At 44.7% G+C, this 18,441-nt stretch overlaps 1 protein-coding gene across 50 annotated transcripts in view; it reads left to right on the top strand.

Annotated features, from left to right (window-relative positions):
* The window catches only part of RBSN (rabenosyn, RAB effector), a 28,942-nt gene extending 10,501 nt beyond the window's left edge, over positions 1 to 18,441 (top strand). For 12 of the 50 annotated variants that reach the window (XR_013414263.1, XR_013414255.1, XR_013414244.1 and 9 more), the window contains 10 exons: positions 2,641 to 2,741; positions 3,555 to 3,600; positions 3,704 to 3,865; positions 5,977 to 6,218; positions 7,808 to 7,878; positions 10,630 to 10,716; positions 11,645 to 11,747; positions 13,103 to 13,207; positions 13,889 to 16,231; positions 17,554 to 18,441. Coding sequence is in view for 10 of the 50 variants with exons in the window: in XM_077993628.1 (XP_077849754.1) it covers positions 2,641 to 2,741; positions 3,555 to 3,600; positions 3,704 to 3,865; positions 5,977 to 6,218; positions 7,808 to 7,878; positions 10,630 to 10,716; positions 11,645 to 11,747; positions 13,103 to 13,207; positions 13,889 to 15,040 (2,069 nt within the window). In the remaining 40 variants the exon portion in view is untranslated. Of the gene's footprint in view, positions 1 to 2,640; positions 2,742 to 3,554; positions 3,601 to 3,703; positions 3,866 to 5,976; positions 6,219 to 7,807; positions 7,879 to 10,629; positions 10,717 to 11,644; positions 11,748 to 13,102; positions 13,208 to 13,888; positions 16,844 to 17,396 lie in introns of those variants that run through there. The other 38 variants (XR_013414264.1, XR_013414246.1, XR_013414257.1 and 35 more) reach the window with 9 other exon arrangements.

Below are 18,441 nucleotides of genomic sequence, written 5' to 3'. Positions count from 1 at the left end.
CCATCCTGGCTAACACGGTGAAACCCCGTCTCTACTAAAAAATACGAAAAACTAGCCGGGCGAGGTGGCGGGCGCCTGTAGTCCCGGCTACTCGGGAGGCTGAGGCAGGAGAATGGTGTAAAAACCCGGGAGGCGGAGCTTGCAGTGAGCTGAGATCCGGCCACTGCACTCCAGCCTGGGCGACACAGCGAGACTCCGTCTCAAAAAAAAAAAAAAAAAAAAAAAAAGAATAATACTATACATATGTAATTATGAGATACATATGAAAGCCAATCCAAAACACGAAGGAGAAATTTTGGACACATGAATTCTTATTAGCTTTGTTTCATGATTGCCCATGTGAGATTACTGGGGTGATTTTCTGATTAAGTTGCCAGTTGCAGCAACTGAAGACAGTCACAAATTGTAGAAGATCAAGTGAATGGCAAATTTTGTAAGTTAATATTTATTTATGATAGCTTGTTTGTGATACCTTGTTTCATGATGGCCAATGTGAGATTACTAGGGATTTTCTGATTAAGTTGCCAGTTGCAGTAACTGAAGTTACAAATTGTAGGTTAAATGAATGGCAAATTTTAGTAGTTAATATTTATGGTCACCCCTAAGAATTCTAAACTAAAGTTTAATTAGATGTTAGAGTATGATTAGGGTAGAAAAGACATGTGGATGGTTAAGAGTATAGCATGTGTGGCCAGGTGCAGTGGCTCACCTGTAATCCCAGCACTTTGGGAGGCCAAGGCAGGTAGATCACACGAGGCCGGGAGTTTGAGACCAGTTTGGCCAATGTGGTGAAACTCTGTCTCTACTAAAAATACAAAAATTAGCCGGGCATGGTGGCACATGTGTGTAATCCAAGTTACTTGGGAGACTGAGGCATGAGAATCGCTTGAACCTGGGAGGTGGGGATTGCAGTGAGCCAAGAGATTTTGCCACTGCACTCCAACCAGGATGACAGGGTGAGACTCTGTCTCAAAAATAAGTAAATAGAAAGAGTATAACGTGGAGATGCTGATCGAAGGATACAAAATTTCAGTCAGGAGGAATAAGTCCAGAGATCTGTTGTACAAGGTGCTGATTTATAGTTTTTTGTTTGTTTGCTTTTCTGAGATGGAGTCTTCCTCTGTCACCGAGGCTGGAGTGTGCTGCTGTGATCTTAGCTCACTGCAACCTTTGCCTCTGGGTTCAATTCTCGTGCCTCAGCAACCTGAGTAGCTGGGACTACAGGCGTGCACCACCATGCCCAGCTAATTTTTGTATTTTTGGTAGAGACAGGGTTTCACCATGTTGGTCAGACTGGTCTTGAACTCCTGGCCTCAAATGTTCCACGCTCCTCGGCCTTCCAAAGTGCTGGGATTACAGGCATGAGCCACTGCACCTGGCCTGATTATAGTTAATGAAAATATCTTGTATTCTTGGAAGTCAGTGAGAGTAGACTTTGTGTTGTCACCACAAAAAGTGATAAGTATATGAGGTAATGCATATGGTAATTAGCTAGTTTAGCCATTTCCCAATGTATAAATATTTCAAAACATGTTGTACACGGTGAATATATGCAATTTTTATTTGGCAATTAAATTTTTTTTTAAAAGCATGGCATGTGACAAATTCTGTTACACTACAGTTTATAAGTGAATAGGTGATCATTGGGAAGGAGACATACATTGAGTGCCGCGAGGGTTGAGGGCAATGTTTCTGGAGCAGGTGAGACTGAGCAGGGGATATTTCAGGTTACTCGGACAGTAAGCTTTTTGTGTTGCAGACATTTGTCCTGGGTTTTGGCTGCTGTACTGAGGAAGGTATTAGCTTAACTAGCTTCCACAAGGGAATCTATTAGCATTTACATTTTTTTGGCCATTTTGAGAATTGTCTTTATCCTGAGGAAAAACCATATTGTATCAAATTTATAAATTATAAAACAGTAAGATAATTCAAAAATTTTTAAATCGCCCATAATGTTACCACCCGGTTTATTTAACATTGGCATGAGAGTCAGTTAAGACTTTACAAATTTTAACTTACTTAATCATCGTAACAACTCTGGGAAGTACATACCGTTATTATCCATTTGATAATTGAGTACTCTTACAGTTACAGAGATGTTAAGTAATTTGTCCAGGGTTACACAGTGTGTGGCAGAATTGAAACTTGAGCACAGGCTGACTCCAGAGTCCATGCTCTTTATCTACTGTACTCTCAGGTCTCTCATATGGTACTTGGTGGCCTCCGAAGGTCACGGTTAACAATTCAGCAGATTTTCTTCCATTTGCTTTCCTGGTTTTTTAATTTTTGGTACGACTCTAAAATCCTAGAGTTTTTACTTGCTTTTGAAATTTTTTTTTTCTTTCTGAGATTGGTCTCACTCTGTCACCCAAGCTGGAGTACAGTGGTGGGATCATAACTCACTGAAGCCTCCAGCTCCTGAGCTCAAGCCATCTTCCCGCCTTGGCCTTCCAAGGAGCTGGGATTATAGGCGTACATGCCCATGCCTGGCTATTTTAATTTTTTTATTTTTTGGAGAGAGACGGGGTCTCGCTATGTTGACCAGCCTGCTTTTGAAATTCATTGGGATAAGTGGCAAGGTAGAGAGGCTCCCTCAGAGAAACTATAAGTCATTTGTCTCCCTACCTTCCTTCCCTCTAGGTGCTGTGAGAAGCCATCTTTCCGACTTCAAAAAACACCGAGCTGCTAGAATTGACCACTATGTTGTGGAAGTCAATAAATTAATAATCAGGTTAGAGAAGGTAAATTTTGTTGTCTTAAAACATTTTTTTCTGCAAATACACATTTGCTGGGAAAAAATAATCACATTTCTATCACATGTGTTGTGTATATCATATACAGCTGATGGTGACAGAGAAACACCTTCTCTAGAGAGGTGCAGAGGATGTGGTGGACAGTTCTAGCCTGGGCCAGCATTCCTTAAGAGAATGGCCCAGGCTGACAAATTTGCCACATGCTCAGCTTCCTTTGCCCACCTATGAATCCCACTCAGGTGCCAGAAAACCTTTCTTCCTTCACATTCTTCTTTTGGGTGTCCCAGGCACAATCACCCAGTGAGGTGTAGTGTGTGATGGCAAACAAACAAGCGGTGACCAGGTCTCACGGGTGTATTTTGATCTGGATGTGCTTGTTGTGTGTAACCTGGATTGTGTGCTGGGCATAGTAGCAACCACAAGTACAGTTCTTTATGTGTACTTTGTAAGGCAGAAATATGTGGCCAGTTTTAGGGTCCAGGAGCACTGTGGAGAATGGAGAGTTTTCCATTGCTTTCAGTCACTGCCCCTACCCATCCTTGCCTACCCCTGATTATTGCTAAAATGGGTAACTGACAATAAAGAGATTAGAAGTGGGTCATAGGAAGGGAGGTAGGTTCTGGATGTAAAACTAATACCCTGTCCCATGTGAAATTGCTTTTGTGATTTTGTGGAGTTGGGGATGACAGATGAGACTTGAGAAATCCAAATGTGCTAATTTCCTGCTTGATGTATTGGAAAATGAGGAGCGTGTATACATCACCTGGTTAATTTCATTTGGCAATATTTTCTCCCTGTCAGCTCACTGCGTTTGACAGAACAAATACTGAATCTGCAAAGATTCGAGGTAACTTTAAAACTTTGCTCACATTCATCTTATTATCTTTTTTCCCTGACCAAAGCTCTCTTTAAAAATGGCCTGCTTTCTTGTTGGTTTGCTCTTCCCAAAGCAATAGAAAAGTCTGTGGTGCCTTGGGTCAACGACCAGGATGTCCCTTTCTGTCCAGACTGTGGGAATAAGTTCAGCATCCGGAACCGCCGCCACCACTGCCGCCTCTGCGGGTCTATTATGTGCAAGAAGTGTATGGAGCTCATCAGCCTTCCCTTGGCAAGTAGGTGACTTGGAGGTGGGGCCCTGGACCCTCATCTTCTTTTGGGTCTAGCTTATTTGCTAATCACCACTGGGACCGTGGAACCTTTTTGTTACATTAATGGCTCATGGGAATCTTCATTCATTAAGTTGCTGATTCTGTGAAACCCACTACAGGCTAGGTACTATGCTAGGGGCGGATACAGTGGTCTATAACAGGGATTGGCAAACTTTGTAAGGATCAGAGAGTAGATAAATTTAAGTTTTGTGGGCCATATATGGTTGCTGTGACATTTTTTCTTTCTTTAAACAACCTTTTAAAAATGTGAACACTAGACTGGGCACAGTGGCTCACGCCTGTAATCACAGCACTCTGGGAGGCCGAGGCAGGTGGATCACTTGAGGTCAGGAGTTCGAGACCAGCCTGTCCAACATGTTGAAATCCTGTCTCTATAAAAATACAAAAATTAGCCTGGTGTGGTGGCATGTGCCTGTAGTCCCACCTACTCAGGAGGCTGAAGCAGGAGAATTGCTTGAACCTGGGAGGCGGAGGCTGCAGTGAGCTGAGATTGAGCCACTGCACTCCATCCTGGGCGACCGAGTGAGACTCCCATCTCAAAATAAATAAATAAATAAAATAGCAATGTGAAAATTATACTTAGTTTGAGAGCCATATAGAAACAGCCTGCAGGCTGGACTTGGCTCACAGGTCATCTTTTGCCCATTTCTGGCCTATAAGCCTATAAGGCATTGTTCATTCTCCCAAGGAGTCTAGCATCTAGCAGGGGGCATAAACTGACAAATAAATAATTGCTTTCTAAAGAGAGATGTACAATGAAAGAGATTGTGTCAGGCACTCAGGAGAGGCTGACCAACTCTTTGTCTGCTCTGCTTGGAAGTGGCAAGTGTGATTTTGAGAAGAGGGTCTTGAATATAAACAGTGGGCTAGTCCCTTCCTGTGGGATAAGTCACACACAACTCACTGTCATATGGAAAAGACTAATATATATGAGAGATGCTGAGTGCTGTGGGTTCAGGGACAGTGAGAGCATGGATGCTTAGGGCTGGGAGGTGATGTTCGAAAAGAGCCTTAAAAGATGAGTAGGATTGCAAAAGAGATGGAGAAAGGACATTTTAGGTAGAATGAACAGCAGGAGCAAAGGCATGGAATTCTGGAAAGCCCAGGGTAGGTTAATAGAGGAGCAAATAGAATAGTTGGGGGTGTGTGGAGGACAAAGTTTAGGTGGAACCCGATCCTCCAGGACTTTGCAACCAAGCTGAGTAGAAGTTGCTGAAGATGATCTCATTGGCTTCTGGGAAGTTTGGGATAAATTTACACTAGAGAGTTCTGCTGACTGTGCATGCTGTTGGCCATGGGGTGTCTGGATAATGTGGGGACAAAAACAGATGCTTCTTCTGTCCAACTCTCACATATACCAGGTCACTTTACCTTGATACTTCCTCCCTGAGACCAACTCCCTGTCTCATGTACGTAAGACTATAAGCAGCCTTTTTGGGACACTATTCATCTTTCTTCTCTTGAGCTCTTTAGCCAGCATTTACTGGGCAGCTGCCGTGGGGTGGCCCTGCTGGATATGTTAAGGGTACAAGTGTGAGTAAGACACAGTTTGTACCCACAGAGTCATAGGTTCCTAGGGCAGCTCTGGGGTGTACATGTAACTGTACACAGGGAGAAGAATGGAAAGTGCTCCAAAATGGGCAGTGTGGTGGGAACTGATGGGAAGGATGGATAGTTTTTGCCTCAGGGAATTGGAAAAGGCTTTCCTGGAGGACCTGCCATTCAGAGAGGATAGGAGCCAGATGTTTGGGAATAGGGAGAAGGCTGTGGAGGAAAATCTCCCGGGAGAATGTTTGTTGTGTTGGAGGCACAAGGCAAATGGAAGAGAGTGGCAGGTGGAAAGGCAAGGTTGTTTGGATTTGGAGGGGCAGCAGTGGAGTCCTTTCCCACCAGAGTCTGACACCAGAAAGGCAGAGGGGCAGTACTTGCCCACAGCTGGAGCCTGATCTTGTTACTCGCTAAATCGAACACCTGTGGACTGCTGCCTTGAGGTCGTGGGTATGGTAATTGGATGCTGTGGGGGTCATTGCTGCCTGTTGGTGTTGTGGTTACAGACAAGCTCACCAGTGCCAGCAAGGAGTCCCTGAGCACCCACACCAGCCCCAGCCAGTCACCCAACAGTGTCCATGGCTCCCGCCGAGGCAGCATCAGCAGCATGAGCAGTGTCAGCTCGGTCCTGGATGAGAAGGACGATGACCGGATCCGCTGCTGTACACACTGCAAGGACACGCTGCTCAAGAGAGAGCAGCAGATTGATGAGAAGGAGCACACACCCGACATCGTGAAGCTCTACGAGGTGATTCGCGCTGTCTGGTCTTGGGTCTAATTTCTTAGGCAGATTTTGGCTGTTTGTTATGTACACTCCTGCAGATTCTGGAGAATGCTTTGGGAAGTTGTTCGTTTGAATTATTTGTAGTTCCTGTTAAAGGCCCATGTTATGATTTCCCAGCTAGGGCCCTGTGTGAGTCAGAGTCATCCTGGGTGTGTTGTAGCAAACTTGTTTCAAGTGGCCTTCCTTGGCTACTTGAAAGCAGGAGGGTGGAGGCTTTGGTGGCCCAGAGGCAAGAGGAGGAAGGGCAGTTGCCACGTGGTGTAGACAGGTTCGGTGGGGAGAGCAGAAGCTAGAGATGTTCATAAACAGTGGGCCAGAAGAATCCCGGGAAACTCACTTGGGAGTGTTAGACTTTCCAAGTTTTAGAAAGTTCTACAAGTTTTCAGACTTCACCAGTTTACTGAGTGTCCCCTTCTCAGTTTGTCCAAATGCCTCAGCTGTCATTACTATGAGCGATCCCACAGCCCCCCTACTAGATGCATACTCTGAGAGGAAATAGTGTGCAAAGACTATCTGGGAGTGAGACTGGCTTGGTCCCTTAATGGCCGGGTGAGACCTGTGAGCTGAGGAGGACTAGCCAGGTGGACTGGGTGGGCAGGCAGTAAGAGATGCAGGGAAGAGATCAGCCCAGGCAGAGGAAGCAGCTTGTGCAACATTCTGAACAGAGGAAGATATATTTTTGTCTGATGACCACTGAATAGTCATTGTTAGCAGTTCTGCAGGTCATAATGGCAGTGTTTCTGGAATCCCCATGTAAATACTCAGGCTACTAGAAATGGTGTTAATTAAGCCCCATGTTGGGTTGCAGATGTAGCCATTCTCCATCCTTTGTGTGGAGTTCATGACCTGGTATCTCATTTCTGTGAATACCCACTGTGCTTGTGCCACTTCCTCTTTTGAAGTGAGCCCTGGCAATGCCTTGTGCTGGTTTCCTAATGTTGCCTGGCATCACTTGGCAGAGAAAGAAAGTAGCAGCTAATTCCTTTTTGTCTTGGTAGACGCCTCGGCTTGTGCCCTGGAAGCCTTACTCCTCTCAAAAACATCTGGCTGGGTGTGGTGGCTCACTCTTATAATCCCAACACTTTGGGAGGCCAAGGTGGGCACATCACTTGAGGCCAGGAGTTCAAGACCAGCCTGGCCAACATGGCAAAACCTTGTCTCTACTAAAAAAATAAAAATTAGCCGGGCGTGGTGGCGGTGCACCTGTAATTCCAGCTACTCAGGAGGCCGAGGCATGAGAATCATTTGAGTCCAGGAGGCAGAGGTTGCAGTGAGCGGAGATTACGCCATTGTACTCCAGCTTGGGTGACAGAACAAAACTCCTCAAAAAACAAAACAAAACAAAACATCTGGTCAGAAGCTCCATTCTCACTTTCTTTCCTTCCTACAAAATTTTCTGCTTGGAAAGTAGGTCTATAAATCAGGAAATTGATAACAACAATTAATATGTTGGAAAAGTGAACATTTATATATCTCCATTGATGGAGCCTAGCTTCTGGGTAGGCTTTTCTGTATCTTGAGCATACCACTTACCGCTTTGTTTTTGTTCTTAGAAATTACGACTTTGCATGGAGAAAGTTGACCAGAAAGCTCCAGAATACATCAGGATGGCAGCATCATTAAAGTAAGCTATTCATCTATGTTTTTCTAATCCAGTGGTGACTGTTTTCTGGCATCTTAGGTCAGTTCTCCAGTAGCCAAAAATGAAAATCTTAACTTCAACTGTGCTTTTTTTCTGAGACCAGCTGAAGTTGGTTTTTTTCCACTTTTGGCTGTTATGAAGAGAATCACCTTCATGTCTGTCTTTTAGTGGGGTACATGTTACCATCACATGAGCTTGTAAAAAGACAGCCACATTCAGTTGACCTTGGCTATTCTGACTGAGCAGGTTTGGGAAGGGCCTCAGACAATAGGTACTGCTGCTGAGTGCAGCATCTGGACAGAGCAGAGGAAGGGCAGTGGGTCTCATGCTCATGCCTGGGTAGATGCCACTTGAGTGTCACATTGAGGTGTCAGGGCTTAAAGTAGGCATGTCCATTAGAGCAGGGGCTGGCAGACTGCAGCCCATGGGCCAAATGTATCCTGACATCTGCTTTTTTTTTTTGTTTTTGACTCTGTCTCACTGTTGACAGGCTGGAGTGCAGTGACGTGATCTTGGCTCACTGCGACCTCCACCTCCCGGGTTCAAGTGATTCTCCTGCCTCAGTCTCTCAAGTAGCTGGGACTACAGGCACACACCACCACGCCCAGCTAATATATATATATATATATATATATATATATATATATATATATATTTTTTTTTTTGGCAGGGGGAGGGATGGAGTCTTGCTGTGTCGCCCAGGCTGGAGTGCAGTGGCGCAATCTGGGCTCACTGCAACCTCCACCTCCTGGATTCAAGCAATTCCCATGCCTCAGCCTCCCGTGTAGCTGGGATTACAGGCACACGCCAACATGCCCTGCTAATTTTTTTATATTTTTAGTAGAGACGGGGTTTCACCATGTTGGCCAGGATGGTCTTGATCTCTTGACCTCATGATCCACCCACCTCAGCTTCCCAAAGTGCTGGGATTACAGGCGTGAGCCACTGCCCTTGGCCAACATCTGCTTCTTTTTTAAAATCGAGATGTAGTTCATACACTATAAACTTTACCCTTTTAAAGTGTACAGTTCGGTGGTTTTTAGTGTATTCACAAAATTATGCGAACATTACCACTGTCTTCATTCTAAACATTTTCATCACCCCAATAGGAAACCCCATACATTAGCAGCCACTGCCCTTTCCCCATCTCCCTGGACACCACTAATCTATTTCCCGTCTCTATGGATTTGTTTGTTTTTGACATTTCATATAAATAGAATCATAAATATAAAATCTCTCTTGTCTGGCTTCTTTCACAAAGTGTAATGTTTTTAAGATTCATCCATGTTGTTGCATATATCAGTACTTCATTGCATCTGTATGAATGTGTTGTGTGGATACTTGTCACATTTTGTTGATCCATCAGTTGTTGAACATTTGGTATTTTTCCACTTTTGGCTGTTATAAATAATGCTCCTGTAATATTTGTGTACAAGTTTTTATGGTTTTTGTGTAGACATGTTTTCATTTCTCTCAGGTAGGTACCTAGGAGTGGAATTGCTGGGTTTTATGCTAACTATATATTACCATAGAGTAACATTCCATAGAGGAGTTGCTAAATCGTTTTCTAGAATGACTGCACTATTTTGCATTCCCACTAGCAGTGTATGAGGGTTTCACTTTCTTTTTAGCCTTACTAATACTAGTTATTGCCACCTGTTTGCATAAAGTTTTATTGGAACACAGCCATGCCCATGTTTGATTACTGGTTGTAGCTGCTTTTGCACCACCACGACAGAGTTGAATAGCAACAACAGAGACTTTGTGGCCTGCAAAGCTGAAAACATTTATGATTTGGCTCCTTATGGAAAAAATTTGCTGATCCCTGTTTAAGGGCATGGCTTTTTCTGAAGCTTAGTGTTTGTGACCTAGAAGTTGAAGTGCTAACTACTAGAGTCAGATCCCAGTAGTGTTTTCCCAACCTATAGGAAAAGAATTAATTATGGTATCCAGTGTTATTAATTTCAGAGTTTTCTGACTTTGTCTTAAACCTGTGTTGCCTCTCTGCCACATTTAAAGCAATGCATGTAGCAGTAGATTTGCCTTGTTTAAAACAAAACCATGTGTGTGTGTGTGTGTGTATATATATATATATATATATATTTTTTTTTTTTTTTTTTCTTGAGACCAAGTTTTGTTCTGTCGCCTAGGCTGGAATGCAGTGTGCGACCTTGGCTCACTGCAACCTCCGCCTCCTGGTTCAAGCGATTCTCCTGCCTCAGCCTCCTGAGTAGCTGGGATTACAGGCACCCACTATGATGTCTGGCTAATTTTTGTATTTTTAGTAGAGACGGGGTTTCATCGTGTTGGCCAGGCTGGTCTCGAACCTCCTTGGGTACTTTTGAGCGAGAAAAGCCAAGTAGTTTTCTGCTTTTAATGTAACCAACTGATTTAGTAAACCACTTCTAACATCTTGTTAGAGGCAGTGGAATTGTTTAGAGAAAGTAGGCCAGAGTAAATTCAGCCGCATTTGTTTTGGTGATGAGCATAAGGGCTAGTCCTTGGAGGCGTCAACCTGAGTCTGTCCCTATTGTGTCTGCAAATCGAAACGTCACTTCCACTTGATTCATCATTCCAAGAGATGGACACTGCATTATATCCAAAAGTCTGAAATGCCACCTTTAGAGAATTACCTGCCTTTGTGAGGCCTTACACCTTTAGCATCCTTCTACACTATGCTGGCCAGTCTGCACTATGAAACTTAGGTCACGTGTCTCTGTGGTTTCTCCTTAGTGCTGGGGAGACAACCTACAGTCTGGAACATGCCAGTGACCTTCGAGTGGAAGTGCAGAAAGTGTATGAGCTGATAGACGCTTTAAGGTAAGGTCCATTAAGTGGTATCTTGCCCGCTGGTGGAATGGAGAAGATGCTGTTCTAATGAAATGGCGAAAGTAGACCTGCACTCACTCACACTTCTGGTGATGGGGCAGTGGGTGAGGAGGAGGGCAAGGAAGGGGCCAACTCTGGCACTTAATGCATCTCAGTGACTTTTGTTTCATTAAGGATTTCTAATGTTTGTTATTGTTAAAGAAAGAGGAGCTAGTTATTGACACCTATCATGTGCTACTCACTGGCTGTTTTCTCTAGAATAGCTCATTTATTCTGAAGTTACCCTGTGAGGTAGGGATTAACATCCTGTGTCAAAGGTGAGGAATCATGTCACAGATAGCAAAAGTTGTGGAGCAAAGATAGAAACTCGGGTTCTTTCTTTGTGTCTGTGCTCAAATCCACAACTGCTTTTTAACTGTGGACTGGCCATTGGGGTTAAATTAGCCCTTTGATTTATGGGAAGTACAGTGACTCAGAGGGAGAATGAGATGAGGCGCTTTTGTCCATCCAGACATACAGCATGGGCTACGTAGATGCAGGGCCTGGTACAAAGTGAAAATGCATGTCCCCTGTCCAAAAATTATTAAGAATAAAGACACTAACAGCAGAGCATTAAACTAAGCATAGGGCTCTTTGAAGTGCCAGTCCTTTCTAGTTGCATAGGTTGCTCACCTGTGAAGCTGGCTCTGCATGTGTAGTCAGTCCCTCCATGACAGTGTTGTGCGCCCTGTGCTGAGGCCTGTGTACGGCCAAAGGGTAAGAAATGGGCTTTGCCTTCAAGGAAACTTCGATGGAGTCACTTGCCCATCTTTACACACCTTCCTGGCATGAAAGCCTGGCAACTCCAGATGTTATACTTTTCACCCTTGTTTCTGAAGCTGGCAGTGCTCATTATATTCATGTGTTTGTTCCAATTCAGTAAGAAGATCTTAACCTTGGGCTTGAACCAGGATCCTCCACCACATCCAAGCAATTTGCGGCTGCAGAGAATGATCAGATACTCAGCTACACTTTTTGTGCAGGTAAAGCCATCCTGGGTTGGCATAAATGTCATGCTTGGCCTGTCCTGCTCTTTTGCTTCCCCAGAGGCAGATCCATGCCAGTGACTTGTTTACTTCCTATTTATACATTGTATTATTTTTTGAAATTATGAATGCATGATGCCACACTTAGAGAAAAATCTGGATTTCAGAGAAAACTAAAACTACTTTTAATCCTATGTCCCCATTACAATCACTCATTATTCTGGTATGTTTTCTTTTTTCCTATTTGTATTTTTTATATACAGTATTTACAATAGTGCATATTGACTGTATATGCCATTCTTTAACCGTTTTCCTTTAGTTGAGCATTTGATAGACTAATTTTTTGCTGCTGTTAATTGTTGCCATGATAGTAATACTGGTACTTAGTATTTCTTCCTTAGGATAATCTCCTAAGAGACTTCCTGAGCCATTAGCTGGGAGGAAACAGCCGATTAAGGGCAGACTAACCTAAGTGGTTAGGTCTGAATTGTGTCTTTCTACCCGTGAAGGCCCCTTCTGAGAGAGTCACAGTTAACCACCCTTGGGGCTCCCTGACAAAGAGATCTTTTTTTTCTTTTTTTTTTTTTAATTAAAACAAAGTGTTTTTTTCTTTTTTTTTCTTTCATTAAGTAGGGACAGGGTCTTACCATGTTGCCCAGGCTGGTCTCAAACTTTTGAGCTCAAGCAGTCTGCCCACCTCGGCCTCCAAAGTGCTGGGATTATAGGCGTGAACCACACTGCCCCCAGCCAACAAAGAGATCTAATAGATGGAGTCCTGTTGGGTTAGTTTTCTGACTTTGTAATACAGAGAAGTAGGTCCTTCCTCACTTTGATTAGTGATTCTATTCAGCAATCATTTATTGAGCGCCTCCTATATACCAGGTAGTGTTTTAGGTGCTGGATGTCCTATAGTGAACAAAAAAGACCAATGTTCCTGTTCTCATTAAGCTTGTGTTCTAAAGAAGGGGAGAGATCACAAACAACTAAAATATCTAGTATATAAGATAGCAAAAGTGCTGTGGAGAAATTTACAACAAGGAAGTGTGGGAGAGAGGACTGGGATTGAGGTTTGCTAATAGGATGGGCAGGGACAAGACCTCATAGAGAAGCTAACATTGGAGCCAGGTGAATAACTGGGATATCTGATGTTGATCATTTCATGAGGAAAATGCAGGCCCATTTGGAGTTGACTCTCACCCAATATAAGAGTGTGCTCCTTTCCGGCTACTGTCAAATGATGTCACTCTCGGAGAATAGAGTGGCTCAGCTTAAGCAAACTCTCATCATGGGGCTTAAGGGTCATTTTTTCTCTCAAAGGGTTTAAGTGTAAAATTGTCTGTCATTCCCTGCAGGAAAAGTTGCTTGGTTTGATGTCACTGCCAACCAAAGAACAGTTTGAGGAACTGAAAAAGAAAAGGAAGGAGGAAATGGAGAGGAAGAGGGCCATGGAGAGACAAGTGAGTGAAGCCAGGGATATGGGGCCCGCTTCCTCCTGTGGTTCTCAAGCACAGAGGCTGCCGTGAGCTCCCAGCTTGTGTGGGGTTGTAGTGAATCAGAACCTCTCTCTCAAATGTGCATATTTCTTCTGTTGTGTTTCAGCCTCACTTTTATCTATGGGAACTAGAATAATTGTTTTTCTCCCCAGGTCCTATTTTTCTTTCAGAGCTTCTGCTGATTCTCTCATGGCTAGAATATCACAGAGATTAACAGTTCTCCCTATGGCAGAAGTTGCAGAGGACCAAGACATTAGGAAGTTCCTTGTAGAACATATTGGTATATGCAATATTAAACAGAAAATTATATGTGTATTTAACGCTGTGTGAGATTCCAGTGTAGATGAGGGGAACAGACCTCAGAGGTTTAAGAAGAGTATATGGCCTGTGAATCTAAGATTGAGAAAATCTGATGCCCTAACTTATTCATTATATTTTATTTTTATTTTTGAAAATCAGGGTCTCCCTTCTGCCCACATATACACAAAAACATGACTTGATTTTAGCAGTTGGATATCTTTGTCCTGAGGTGAGAAATTGGAGTGTCACTGGCACAGGGATAGAGGGACAACAGAGGGTGGGTGACAGTGTGGGCTGTTGCCAGCATGGTGACTATTTCTTCTCTCTGCTTTGCTCTCTCCCCAGGCTGCCCTGGAGTCTCAGCGAAGGCTTGAGGAAAGGCAGAGTGGCCTGGCTTCTCGAGCAGCCAACGGGGAGGTGGCATCTCTCCGCAGGGGCTCTGCCCTCTTGAGAAAGGCTGAGGGCTGGCTCCCGCTGTCAGGAGGTCAGGGGCAGAGTGAGGACTCAGACCCGCTCCTCCAGCAGATCCACAACATCACATCATTCATCAGGCAGGCCAAGGCCGCGGGCCGCACGGATGAAGTGCGCACCCTGCAGGAGAACCTGCGGCAGCTACAGGACGAGTATGACCAGCAGCAGACAGAGAAGGCCATCGAGCTGTCCCGGAGGCAGGCTGAGGAGGAGGACCTGCAGCGGGAACAGCTGCAGATGCTGCGTGAACGGGAGTTGGAACGAGAAAGGGAGCAGTTTCGGGTGGCATCCCTGCACACACGGACTCGGTCCCTGGACTTCCGAGAAATCGGCCCTTTTCAGCTGGAGCCCAGCAGAGAGCCTCGCACCCACCTTGCTTATGCTTTGGATCTAGGCTCTTCCCCAGTTCCAAGCAGCACAGCTCCCAAGACCCCGTCACCTAGCTCAACTCAACAGCCCACCAGAGTGTGGTCTGGGCCCCCAGCCCTTGGCCAGGAGCTCTTAACCCAGAGCAGCATGCCACAGCAACATGAGGGGCCCTCCTTAAACCCCTTTGATGAGGAAGACCTCTCCAGCCCCATGGAAGAGGGCACTACTAGTCCTCCTGCTGCCGGGGTTTCCTTCGACCCTTCAGCCCGCATGCTGAAAGAGTACAATCCTTTCGAGGAAGAGGACGAGGAGGAGGAGGCAGTGGCAGGGAATCCATTCATTCAGCCAGACAGCCCAGCTCCTAACCCCTTCAACGAGGAAGATGAACATCCCCAGCAGAGGCCCTCAAGCCCTCTGGTTCCTGGCAACCCCTTTGAGGAACCCACCTGTACCAACCCCTTTGAGATGGACAGTGACAGTGGGCCGGAGGCTGAGGAGCCCATAGAGGAAGAGCTCCTCCTGCAGCAGATCGATAACATCAAGGCATACATCTTTGATGCCAAGCAGTGTGGCCGCCTAGATGAGGTAGAGGTGCTGACAGAGAACCTGCGGGAGCTGAAGCACACCCTGGCCAAGCAGAAGGGGGGCACTGACTGACTGGCAGTGGAGAGGGCACCTTTGGGCCCAGGGGTCTGGCAGGAGCCAGTGGAGCAGGACAGAGGGCAGGCAGGGTGGATGGGGAAGGTGGCAGGGTGAGAAGTCAGATGCACACAGGTGAGGGGCAGGAATCTGCTGTTTTGTGTTGTGCACTTTGAGGTGTTTCCACTACAGTTGAATAATAGAATAGAAACTAGAACAGGGAGAATCAGCATTTATTTGCTGTTTTTCCTGTTTATTATTACTATCTTTTGTAATTGGAGGTTTACCCCTTTTGAAGGGACTTTACATTTTTACTATCGAGATATAACTAAATGCAGCTCTGTTGGGCCCAGGGCAGAAATGGCTGCTGTGTACCTCTTGGGTCTATTTGCTACTGCCTAGTCTTGGTTCCTTTTGCAGTATTATAGGGCAGCCTTTATAGAGCCCTTCTTTAGCCAAGACAGAGAAGATAGATTCCACTGAGCTATATTCTGCTCTGACAGAAGTCCATCCCTAGTAGGCTTTGAGTTCCATTTCACCTGGGGCCGCCTCTCCCCTGCTCTGCGCTTCCTGTCTGTACAATAGCAGGGGGAAGTGCTGCTATGAAGGGGAGAGTTTAGATCCAGGAGAGCCCAGCACCTCTTTTTAAGGTGGGGTGATGGGAACATTTCACCAGGGTCTATTTTCTCAGTTTAAGTTGTTTTTTGTCTCTTTCAGGAAGTTAAGCTGCCAGTGCAGGGTATCAGTGTGAATCTGGTCCTGAGCTTTTTAGAAAATAAGAGTGGTTAACTTTTTGGTTGATACTAGTATTACTTGTGAGAAGAGTTTCCCCACCCTTGTTCTGATGGAACAATTGTCTGTCACTGGAGAAATCTCCCTCCAGAGCTTTGGCAAAGTTACTCTGATCTGGGTCTGTTTAAAAGGCCTGGTCTCTAATTTAGGAATCGGTGATCTGGAAGCTTTTGCAAAACATCACCAGAAGAAGGGAAGCTTCCCAGAGTCAGAAGCTAAATTAATTTCCAAGGCTATTGGATCAGCCGTCTTCCCTTCTGGTTCACTGTGTTCTGACCTGGGGCACTGATGAGATTTTTTTTGTTTGTTTGTTTTTGAGACAAGAGTCTCACTTTGTTGCCCAGGCTGGAGTGCAGTAGCATGATCTCAGCTCACTGCAACCTCCACCTCCCCAGTTCACGTGATTCTTGTGTCTCAGCCACCTGAATAGCTGGGATTACAGGTGTGGACCACCATGCCTGGCTAATCTCTCTATTTTTAGTAGAGATGGGGTTTCACTGTTTTGACCAGGCTGGTTTTGAACTCCTGGCCTCAAGTGATCTGCCACCTTGGCCTCCCAAAGTGCTGGGAATACAGGCGTGAGCCACTGTGCCCGCCCTGATGAGATGTTTTATTACCAATGTTAGTATTAAGAAACTGAAATGTTTGAAGAAGCACAACCCAGGATCGTGCTGGTAGTACCCACAGTACTTAACTATTAGTCAATTAAGACCAGAAAGGGAAATTGTTAATTTAGCTCTGGTGCTTTGGTTTACAGGAACATAACCCTTAACTGACATCTGATATCATGATAGCCACATGTGCTCAGCTCCGGGTAGAGTTTCTGCAGTTACTCATCTTAACTAATGAACAATAACTGACCACTGGTCACTTTATGCCCTGTAACTAGCTTTAGGCCATACTTTCACTGGTTACTGGTGTGAGAGCTGAAATTAATTTTGTTACATTCTGGTGAAGATCCCTCTTGATAATGGGAATGTTTGAACTCTCTTGATGAAAAAATAATCTGTATTTGTGTTGATGTTCACATTTCTGTATCACATTTCTTATCCTTTTGGTTGAATGAAAAGGTCTTGTATAGGGTATGGAGACGGGGAGTGGGGACCCTTTGCATTTGGGATCTGTTCACAAACAGCCATACGAGTGGGTTAACGAATGTCAGCCAGTTACTAGCCCTGCTGGTGGTTATGGGTTGTTTTGAGAAGTTGGCAACCAGGCATCTAAGATGTTGCCTGGTACAGGCCTCTTTTCTTCCCTGAGGCCCATGACATTTCTCTGATACTCCAGAGGGTTTCCTAGATGGCCAGTAGGCTCCTCCCTGCTTAGGCTCTAATTTCTCTGAAAAGAGGATGAACTGAAAAGCAGGTAGTTTCAGAAGCTAATTGCTGCTTTCCATCATAATTATTTTTCTTGTGAGAACATTTCTCTTTTAATTAGCTAGTGATTTTGATTAACACTAATTCACTAAACATACCCCTTCCCTCAAATCACCTCAGGTAACAATCTGTAAGTAACTAAAAGCATTGAGAAACACACAAGAAACATTTTTTAAACCTATTTTTAAAGGCCCGGCTGGGTGCAGTGGCTCATGCCTGTAATCCCAGCACTTTGGGAAGCTGAGGCGGGTGGATCACCTGAGGTCAGGAATTTGAGACCAGCATGGCCAACATGGTGAAACCTCGTCTCTACTAAAAATACAAAAATTAGCTGGGCGTGGTGGCAGACGCCTGTAATCCCAGCTACTCAGGGAGGCTGAGGCACGAGAATCGCTTGAACCTAGGAGGCAGAGGTTGCAGTGAGCCAAGATTGCACCACTGCACTCCAGCCTGGGTGAGAAGAGCAAGACTCCGTCTCACGAAAAACAAACAAAACTGACTCATTGAATATACTAAACCAAACTAAAATCATATTATTTTGATTAAGTTTATCCATGGCTGTATTCTTCTATGAATTCTTCCATTTAATTCTTCCATGATTATCTTCTCCTGTAAATATATACATCACAGGAGTTAGAATTCTCTACCCATCAGCTGCACCATGTCGCAGAATTCATGCAGGCACAAAGTTGGAGTTACAGAGATGGGTTGACAGCAGGGAAAACTTGGCCTATGTATTATAACCACAACTTCAAGTTCTTACCTCATGTGAATATTCACCCTTCCTTTAGTCTTCCAAGGCAAATAGCCCCATCTCATCACCAAATGAGCAAGGTCTTGATACGGCATAGCAGATCTCCCTAAACACAGATCATGAGAAAAGATGGAAGAGACTTAGGGATTCAGGCATCAGATGAAGTTGGCTTTTCCCTTTTATGCCTTGTTTGTATTTCCCCCTGTCTAATACACTAAGGATACTTACTCATTGTACTTGCAGCTCAATATGTCTTTGCTGTTCAGATACTAAAATGTATCTCTGAGTCATTGTGAGCTGTGCAGTAGGTTGGACATTGTCATAGTTGGTGATGGGACTCAAAATGAAAAGGTGGTCTCTTTACCAGGTCACAGACTGTAGCAGATTGTGCTTGTTATCTGACAATGACTGTCACTTTGAGGGTCGTTGATTTGCATGCACTATTCTGGGGCCTTGTATTGGAGCCTTTTTTAAAAAAAATAAAATCTGAGATAGAG

The sequence above is a fragment of the Macaca mulatta genome, chromosome 2 (genome assembly GCF_049350105.2).
Source record: "Macaca mulatta isolate MMU2019108-1 chromosome 2, T2T-MMU8v2.0, whole genome shotgun sequence".
Classification (NCBI taxonomy): domain Eukaryota; kingdom Metazoa; phylum Chordata; class Mammalia; order Primates; family Cercopithecidae; genus Macaca; species Macaca mulatta.
This window is presented reverse-complemented; position numbering and strand designations above follow the sequence as displayed.